The sequence below is a fragment of the Macrobrachium rosenbergii genome, chromosome 43 (genome assembly GCF_040412425.1).
Source record: "Macrobrachium rosenbergii isolate ZJJX-2024 chromosome 43, ASM4041242v1, whole genome shotgun sequence".
In the NCBI taxonomy this organism is placed as follows: Eukaryota; Metazoa; Arthropoda; class Malacostraca; order Decapoda; family Palaemonidae; genus Macrobrachium; species Macrobrachium rosenbergii.
Window position 1 is genome coordinate 33,016,254 of NC_089783.1, and position 10,371 is coordinate 33,026,624.

The following is a 10,371-nucleotide window of genomic DNA, read 5'->3' on the forward strand; positions in this document are numbered from 1 at the left end:
ATATATATATATATATATATATATATATATATATATATATATATATATATATATATATATATATATTATATATATATATATTGTATATATATATATGATTTTTGGTAAGACAGTATCTAGAATTATAAAACTTTATTTATTGAATTTCACCATATATACAATGTACTGAATCTTGTCTAGTTTGATAATTCAGTGTTAACAGTTAAATTAGTTTTGATTAGTGGCTAAATTTTCTCAGGTAAGTCAAGTGTTTCTGCAATGCTCTCCCAAATGCTGGCAAATGATGGAAAAAAAGTTGGACTCTTAGATGTGGACATATGTGGACCAAGTATACCATCATTGTTGGGAATTTCAGATCAACCTATTTTAGATTCACAGTGGGGCTGGAAACCTGTACTGTAAGTTTTGTTTTGGTTAAGTTTTTATCCTTTTAGGTTTTGCTCCTTATAAATGCATGGATTTATTTTGTAAGAAGAATTAACAGTTTTAGAATTTAGTATGTGTTTAATCCTGAGCTTAATCTTGATAAGTGTAGCAATAGTTTTGATTTGAACCCACAGACTTTTTCTTGCATGAACAACTCTTAAATCCATTTAATCTATAGAGGAAAATGGGAGATAGTTGAAGAAATTTATTTCACACCCAAAATAACACATATACGTGTAATTACAAAAATTAAAAAAAGTTTAAAAAACACTAAGAAATGTATACACACTTGCGTAAGAAATGTTTACACAGTAATTCAACCAATGTCAAATAAATTCTTACCCAATTATCAAAGTCACCAGAAATAATACAACAATAAAATGTTCCCCTTTATTAAACCCTAAACGCCGATGTGAACTGCCGATTGCTATGTATAAAAAACGTATAAGACATGCCCAAAATTCAAATGCACTGCATACTGGGTATGGCGAAGAAGGCAAGACGCTCCGCCCAAACCAATGATGTCACTGACACGTCACTCAGGCAATGACATCACTACAGCCACCCCCCGAATACTAGTTGCAGTGCAATGAAAAACCCAGTCTGACATTAAATTTAACAATATAAAAAAAGATTATAACACTTACTTATGCCTCTGCTCAATGGTGCGGGAATTCTCTCACCAAAGAAAAAGAGAGAGGGGGAAGAAAAAAAAACACTTGCGCATTTCGCGTGTTTAAACACGCAAACGGTCAAGATAACGCAATTACTTTTCACTATACACATTATATACACCTAAACACTCCCCAATATGAACCAACGTCCTATTAATACCCATTTTAAAACCCTGCGCCCTGTGACGCATCATTTAACACACACAGAGAGTCGCCTCGAGAAAAAGATGGATTCAAGTGCGCCTCACAACATGAGCTTCCTATGCTGAATCACTGACCCCAACAAAAGCTATTCTGAGATGCCAATCCCAGTATTTAATGAAATATGTCTCTTCGGAAGTGTATCCATAACTATCTATTTATCTATTTGTGTCTAACACTGCTGCCAACCACTGTTAATGGCTCTCCAGGGTCAAGAAAGGCCTTCTTTTATTGGTGTATCTGTTTTAAGAACAGAATCAATCATCTTACTTCTTTAAGAAGTCTGTGGTAGCTGTGGCTCATCCTTGGGTCAGCAAATCCCTTCTCCTTTGTTGACTTCTCTCTGTATCCATCTTAAAACGAAGGCCTACTGAAATTAAACACTGACGTACAAAACTAGACTTTATTTGCAAATATAACGAGAGTGATTCAGCAAAAGCTACGGTCATGAAATGGAGTGATTCACACCCTCTATCCATGGAATTCATAACTAGGGAAAATACTGTTTCACAAATAATTCTATACCAAGCAATACTCGTGAATAACACCCTGGTCATCAAACAAAGTACTGTAATACTGTAAGGTCATAATTATACAGACCACAATATGTAATACAGTATGTAAGAGTAAAAATACCACTTCCAAATATTCTTCCTCTCAGAACAAAACTCGAATTCCTGTTGAAAGAAACATATCATTATATTAAAACTTGAAATGGTGTTCATTACATACAGAAAAATGTCTAATGGAGCATTAAATGAGAAAGTTCATTATGTAGCCATTGTTCAGTTTCAGTGCTTCCCAACTGGGGGTTTTCCCTCTAAAGTCTGGAAAAGATATAAATGTCACTGGGTGATCTTACTTACTTTTTGTATGGCCCAGATAATGTATCTTCATAGTGGTAGTTTCTTTAAACACTACACAGGCTGAAAGCACATATCAGCCACTCAAGATCGAGGCAGTCTCCCTGTGAGAGTCACTGTTCCTCTCATAAATATCCCATGGGAGATCGCACACACACACACACACACACACACGCACGCACATACCCCACCGGAACCTGGGCACTTCCGGCAGATCTGTTCAATGTTCCATCATGCTGTTCCCATGTGCTTGGATTGTGACACCCAAATGCTCTTGCAGTAGAAGTGCCACTGCCAGGCCAGCACATAGTTCTCCACTGCTGAACCAAGTCAATCCAGACTTAATACACACACACACACACACACACACACACACACACACACACACAGGTATTTCCCCATATATGATGTGGTTAGGTTACAAAAACCCAATTGTTTCTTGAAAAAACTTAAAATGAAATTACCCTAGCCAACACTAGGGTATACAGTACAATCTGTACATATACAGTAGCCTAGCCTACACTATAACCACAGCTTACCATGGTATTGTGACCATTAATGTATTTTTATACAGGAACTTCCTGATCAGTTTTTACCAAATTGTATTACCATACACGAGATAAATATGTGTAGGCTATATGTGAAATATAGACCTAGTCTAACCCATGTGTTACACTCTTAGTATCCATTTGCAGAAGTCAAATAGGCTATTGCAGTTGTATATAAGATAAAGGTAATAATAATGAAACTTTCATTTTACTTACAGAATCCATTTACAGTTGTCCCCCGGTATTCGCAGGGGATGCTTACCACATCCACCCGCGAATACCGAAAATCCGAAAATCACAAAACAGCTGTTTCCTGCTGATTCGTTTGTTTATCAATGTAAACTCTCTCTCTCTCTCTCTCTCCCTGCCTGGATTATTGGCAGTACTTTACTGGTAGAAAGAGGCAATAGTAACACTGCTTACAGTCTTAAATACACCTAGATAAGGGAATTGTGGGCATGGTAGGCCAGGCTAAACACTCTGGAGGGAGAGGGTTAACTGAACTGTGAGGCTGGGGATGAGCCCTTGTCTGCTTGGGACCTTATAATATCATTATGAACTGCCTAGCAGTGCTGCGTCAGAACTTTTCTTGCCCATCAGTTTCAGTCTGTGTTCATGAGTATACATGCACCATGCATGCGTGTGTGTATGTATATTGCTACGTATCCGTCACAGCTAGCTAAACAGCAGTCCGCACCTGCTGTGTACGGGTATGATATGGCTTACGAAAATTTTATGAATTCTTACTTGTCCAAAATATATCATCAATCAACTTAGGCAGTCATACATCATTAATTGAAACCTTGGGTAAAACATCATTAGTTGAAACCTTGGGTAAACAGGTAATGCATTATGTTTAATAAACACAAATATATAAATCACATTTTAACTTGTAAAATACACTAATCATGCACAATGAGAGAGAGAGAGAGAGAGAGAGAGAGAGAGAGAGAGAGAGAGAGAGAGAGAGAGAGAGAGAAGTGCAAAGTTACTGGAAGATATTACATGTTCATAAAACACAAACAAATGATTGGGTATTGCATTTAGTTCTTGTTCACTTTTTGTTCAGTTGTAACTGTTAGAATACATTTGGGGGCATTAGGTATTGGATGATAATATGAGTCTAGACACAATAAAACTATTAAGTAGTATTTAGATCTTGTTTGCTGTTTGTTTGGTTGTAACCATTTAGAAATTGCATGATATCCCTCGTTCTCTGTAGGTTTAAAAGGTCTTGCAATCAATTGAGTTAGATGTGAAATTTAAACTTTTCAAAAGTAATGATTATTGCAATTTTGGATTTCTCTCTCTCTCTCTCTCTCTCTCTCTCTCTCTCTCTCTCTCTCTCTCTCTCTCTCTCTCTCTCTCTCTCTCTCTCTCTCTCTAAACCGTGCAAAAACTCATGGGTGATTTTCATACCTTAGAGAACTTGGCATGTATCACCTTGGTTTTTATAAGTTGCTCATATTTCAAGTATGAACTTGATATACAGTACATGATAAGGAGTGAACACCAATCAAGTCAGCAAGGAATGGTCATATTCTTTGTAGCAATCAGCAAGTCTGTTCATACTCACAGATACACTTAATGTGATGTAGAGGGACTCCGAAGCCCAGTGTGTGGGTACCGAGCTGTTTTGTTCATCTTCTGAGCTTGTTTGGAAAGGCAGTTGTAAAGTGATTGCTTTGCAGTGCCAGAACAAACAAATATTAACAGAGCTTGTTTAAAGAAGCTTGTGGTTATTTTATACTTCAATATATTTTTAAAGAAGCTTTGGCTGCACTGAGTGCAAACCTTAATCTCATTTTTCTTACTGACAGTCTCTTTACATGTTAACACATGTTAGTACAGTGTTTTCTTCTTGCTTCCAGTTAACAAGAACACCCGTATGCTTTTATCAGTGAATAGTAGAACTCATTAATTTCACTTGGGTAGTGGGTTTTACATTTATTTTGTGTTTTTACTTTTGCATCCTTCACTCCATCATTATGGAAAGTGTGTTTAGTATTTGCATGAGTTTTGGTTTTATGATGCTGGTAGTTACTCCATTATTTGTGCAGGTCATCTTGTGGCAAGATAAAAACTTTGTCAGTTGGATCATTTTTAAGTTCAGGAAGCCAGGCAGTTGTGTGGAGAGGACCTCGAAAAACTTCTCTCATAAGGCGGATGATAAAGGTTTGTTATTAGTGTTTTCCAAGGTGCCAGTTTTACTGGGATGTGTGTGCCTGACTTAATTTATCCTAATATTGGTAGTTACTATTTAGTGTTTATTGTCCCTCTAGGAAGTTGCCTTGCTTATTGGGCTGTAGGTTGTGCTAAAGGTTCTTTGCAGCCTACCTTTGGTCCCCAGTTGTACTGATTGAAGATCAGTTTATTTAGGTCAGTAGTATGAAGCTTGAAACATATTGCAGTACATATTTGAGAGCCATTTTTCATCTGGCAAAGTACTGTAGAGGAAGAAAAAACTTCCATTGTTTCTGGTATTCTTTTTGCAAAAGTGGATAGCATGCATTGATTAAAATAAATATTTTGCCAGGAATTTGACTCCACAAAGATTATTGTGCCTTAAAATACAGTAATTATGATACATATTTTTCTTGTAAGCTTACATTTTCGTTGTATTATTATTAGTGCTGAGAGTCAGGTATTGGTCTCATGACAAATTGTGTACTGTACTTTCTATTTCAAGCACTGATTAAATGGTGTTCATTTTTTATTTCTCTATACTCAGGACACACTATGGGGTAGGCTTGATGCTTTGATTGTTGACACTCCTCCTGGCACAAGTGATGAACACTTAACTGTAGTCAAGCTTTTGGCTGCCGCTAAACCAGATGGAGCTGTTATAGTAACCTCACCACAGAAGTTATCAGCAGGTATTGTATGTTAGCCAAACTATTTATAGATGCTGTTTGCTTAAGTCGTCCTGACCACCAAGATTGCCATTCATTCAGTTTTTATGTCAGTAAATTTTCTGTTTATAGTATTCTCTTCTTTCTTGTAAATTTTCTACCTGAATTTTATATTAAATGTCATATGGTGTTGTTTCACTAGAAAGTCAGGCACCTGAGTTCAGTTAACCAATTTCAAGATCAATATCCTGATGGCTTTGGTTACATTCATGCTCTTGTTTCATTACACTCTTCAGTCTAACACATTTTGACATTAACCAAAGGTCATTTGACTAAACTGAATGTTGCACTAATTTTTTTATGGTTACTTGATAACTTTTTGTGCATTCATAGTATATTGTGTTTAAATCTGGTATATTGTTTCAGCATCATATCAGAAACACTTCTAATTTGACCTAAATCATTTCACTTAATTGAATTTCATTATTTCTTTTCATTTTCATCATTCTTTGGAATAAGTAATTGCTGACTTACATATGTTTGTGGTCTGACAATCCCTGGATTGGCAGTTTGTACTAAGGGACTTTAACACTATATTGGAAACTTTAATAGTTTTATACTTTTCTTGTCTGTAGGTGTGGTAAGCCGGGAGATTCGTTTCTGCCAGAAAATGAAGGTTCCGGTCTTAGGAATAATAGAAAATATGTCAGGTTTCACATGTACCTGTTGTTCTGTGAGTATAATTTACTGTCACAATCAATTCACTTTTAATTTAATGATGCTCAGAATATTTGCGTCTTGCCCACCATATATGCATTTGATAATGAACGAACTTTGTCAACATTGATGTTAGTTATTTATTTAGTCATTATTAATTTGGATAATCTGGATATCCTTAAGTAGACAGTTCAGTCTTTTTTAATAACTTTTAGATAACTTGTGTGAGTGTGTGTAATTGAAGAGGTATTTTTTGTAACGCTGCAAAGGTATATTCTCATTCCATGTTACTTATTTAAGTGAAACTTCACAAATATGTCCATTTTCAAGTATATTTATATGACCAAGAACATAAAGACTATTTTGGTTCTTCACTTTATCATTTGTAAAGACTGAAAAAGTTATAGGGGCCAAAAAAGTATTGACCTTGGAATTAAGATACAGCATAGCAATTTTAATGTTCCGAATAGAAGGGACACAGGCCTTAATTTGGAACAGTAGTGTAGTGATGACTGTTTAGTGATATAATAAAAGAAAATTAAAATTTTGAAGAATATCATTTGAAAATAAATTAAATTCTTCAGATAGCCCCATCACTAATTCATGCATCCCTTTGAGGGATCCAACACTAGTCCTTTGTCCATGTCTATTGGGTAGTTGCAAGTATTTTGACTTTGTAGGGCATGCTGCTGGCCTGTTCAGCTTTCCAAATGGTATGCAGCAGGTTTTATTGAAGCTCTTTATAGAGTAATGGAGGGTCTCAATTATGGGTAAATATGGGGAGTCAGTTCATCATCATTGATTCTTGGCATATGTTATTTTGCAGTGTTCCATCTGCAGTGTCCATCTTCTTTTAAAGTTGCATTCTCTTGAAAAACTTGAGGAAAACACTTCTAATCAAGATCAAAGTCAAAAGTTGTAAAATTAAGTCTCCTGAAGACCAACTGATTCAATGCAGAAACCCAGGAATTAACTAGCCTTACAGTAAAATATTTCCCAGAAAAATGACTTTACCCATTAGTGATGTAAGAGACTAAAAACTGAGTGTAAAGAATTGGGATTCTGTCTTCATATTATATCTTCTGTAGCTCTTCATTACATTAGACTTTGTCATACAGTATTACTGCATGACTTGGGTCTTATGAAACATACTGAGCAAACTATGATCTGCAGATAGGATAGTCTTGCTATTTTATCCTTTTTCTCAGAAATTTTTTATAATGACTCTAGGTATTAATACATAACTGAACAACAGAAATGCTATTAAAATTTCATATTTCTTAGTTTCATGTTTCTACATATCTTTGCAAAAGGATTAATAATTACTTTGCTTTTTAATAATTTTTAATTATAATGCAATTAATTTCTACTCATGTTCTTGTATCATGCTTTCCTTGCAAGTTCCTGTATGATAGTTTAGTAGTCCAGTGCAACAAGAAGTCACATTGCTAAACTGCCATGAGCTATAAATAATTCCTTTCCCTTAAGATGGTGGGACCTTGAACTGAAATAAATTTCAAGATAGTTATATGAATTTTTCCTGAAAAGTTATTTCTAGAGTGCACTAAGTATGTGATGAGTGTTTTGCATTACACCCAGAACAGTTCAGCTAAGCTGTCTCTTGAATATATCTTCATATATGGTATGAATGTAGAAAAGAAGGCTGTAAATAGATTTGAAATTACTGAAAGTACCGAAATTAAATGGATTTTATTGGGATGCAGTAAATATCTGTATCATTTTGATAGATTTTCACTGATAATTTTATTAACTACAGTGAGCTATAGGATCAGTACAGCATGAACTAGCTTCTTCATTTAGAAACTATTTCCAGGAGGTGACCCAGATATTCTCTAATGGAGCTGGAGAATACCTTGCGAAGAAGTATGGAATACCTTTTTTGGGAACATTGCCACTCGACCCAAGATTGATTGTAGCACAAGAAAAGGGATTAAACATTGAAGACCTACACTCTGAGTCTCCTGTTGTTTTACAAATGAGGAAGATCTTGGGAGAAATTCTGGTTAAGGTTGGGGAAGTAGCTATACCTCATTAATATAACAGTATGGGTATGTTTAAAACTTTCTATGCACTGAAAACTTTATCTTCCAGAGATTTATTATTTCCATATTTTTTCATATGTATTTTATGAGTTAAAGTGCAGTTGCTTGGATTATGAAGAAAACATCATTGTCAAAGTTACTGCAGTAGTGTGTACTTGATAGGAAATACAATTTTTTTAAGCTCAAGTTTTCCTGGAATGTAGTGGATTTTATTCATGCCCTAGCCAGTATGGTAAAATCCCCCATTATATTATCTCATTTCAAGAGAGAGAGAGAGAGAAAAAAAAGAGATGTTTTTTCAGAAATTAAAAACTTGGTTTTCAAGTTATTCAGGTTTATTGATCTTAAAAAGGATCTTGTTATAGTCAAAATCACTGGTTTTGAATCAAGGGGTCCATAATGGAACGAGAATACTTTAGATTTTAGAAAAATGATGTAAGTAAAAAAAATGGGATTAGTTTGAAAACAGTTACGTCTTCTTCCTTTCAGACTAGTTTCACACTCTCACTTAGCTAAGTAACTGAGTTCCACTGTAGTTTTAGAAATGCCCAGAAAAGAAACTGCCAAGTAATAAGTAAGAACATTGCTGGACATTTTAGAGCAGAACTGTTTATGAATGGGATGGCAATAAGAGAGCTTATAATTAAGGCATTAATTAAATACGACAACGGTAGAGATGTGATTGTAAATGTACGCTGAAATAGCAGAGCATTGTAGGGTATGGTCAGAAAAAATATGAAACACCAGTGTGCTGCTCTTGTGAGGTCAAAGAGACAGAACTGGGTACTGACTGATTTATTTACCTGGGCAAAGGTATACATAGCAGCGTGCGGACGGAAATGAAGTGCCCAACCTTCGATTGCTGTGACCCGCACATTGAGTGAGAGCAATTTATGTTTGTTAACAGTCAATCAAACAACAATAAGAGACATAATGTACATACTGTACAGTGATAAAATATATATTGGCGAAAAGGCCAGGAAATTCTGCATACAAATATATACATGAGATTCTCGCTACGCTGGTAGATGCGATACATGATTGTGATTAATGGGAAAAGAAGATGTCTGATGTCTTTACAAGTACTCCCCCCCAAGACAATTATTATGAAATAATGATTGGAAGACCTGTTGAATGTCAATCACGGTATCTTTTTGGGATCAGGAGCCAACCCTGGGTTCTTGATACCTGCGGTTGTGGGGCGGCTTCGACTGCTGAATCGTCCGGTGGTTTTGCCGAGCGGATGGCATCCTTAGTGCGACCCTTGGGACGTCCTCAGCTATGCTTTGGGGTGCCGATCACTTCATCCGAGGCCTTGTTTTGTGGAGGAATTCTGGGATGCCTGCTGGTACATCTTTTCACTCCCAGTAAACTCGTAGTTCTGAAGATGATATCGAAAGTTCTGGAAGAGGCTGAAAATTAGAAGAAACCATTGCATGTCTCCAAGGGAAAGGGTATAACAACTGGGTGAAGAAGCTGGCAATATGTCAGAACCAGTTAGAATGCAGACACTACAAGGAACTGCGGAGGAACAGAAATTTTTGACATATTTTTTTTGAACACCCCTGTAGTGTGTATTGCCAAGAGTGCACCTCATGCAGTGCAATGTAGGTATTACTTAAGGATCTTTGCATCTCCCTTCAGCCCATAGCTGCAACTGCTTTCATTCCTTTTACTGCCACTCCATTCATATTCTCTTTTTTCTATTTTACTTTCCACCCTCTCCTAATGATTGTTTCATAGTGCAACTGCAAGGTTTCCCCCATTGCACCTTTAAAACCTCTTTTATTCTCAGTTTTCCTTTCAGGGCTGAATGACCTCATAGGTCCCAGTGCTTGGCCATTGGTCTAAATTTTATACATCCTTCCCTTCTTTTGAACACATAGAATTCTTAAAGCTAATGAGTGTATGGTGCGTGAATCAAAATCAAGATGGTGGTGGTTGGTGTGGATTAAGTTGGTTTAAGCCTTCAGTATTTATAAATGTGAAAGGAATTATTAGGAGCCCTGGTGTTGACATCCAAACTC

At 36.0% G+C, this 10,371-nt stretch overlaps 1 protein-coding gene across 4 annotated transcripts in view; it reads left to right on the forward strand.

Moving 5' to 3' along the window:
* The window catches only part of LOC136828760 (cytosolic Fe-S cluster assembly factor NUBP2 homolog), a 42,235-nt gene extending 33,693 nt beyond the window's left edge, over positions 1-8,542 (forward strand). For all 4 annotated transcript variants that reach the window (XM_067086976.1, XM_067086977.1, XM_067086979.1 and 1 more), the window contains exons 5-9: positions 239-398; positions 4,773-4,887; positions 5,444-5,588; positions 6,200-6,297; positions 8,116-8,542. In XM_067086976.1, the coding sequence (XP_066943077.1) occupies positions 239-398; positions 4,773-4,887; positions 5,444-5,588; positions 6,200-6,297; positions 8,116-8,337 (740 nt within the window). In that variant the 3' untranslated portion in view covers positions 8,338-8,542. The remainder of the gene's footprint in view (positions 1-238; positions 399-4,772; positions 4,888-5,443; positions 5,589-6,199; positions 6,298-8,115) is intronic.
* Positions 8,543-10,371: the final 1,829 nt, after the last annotated feature.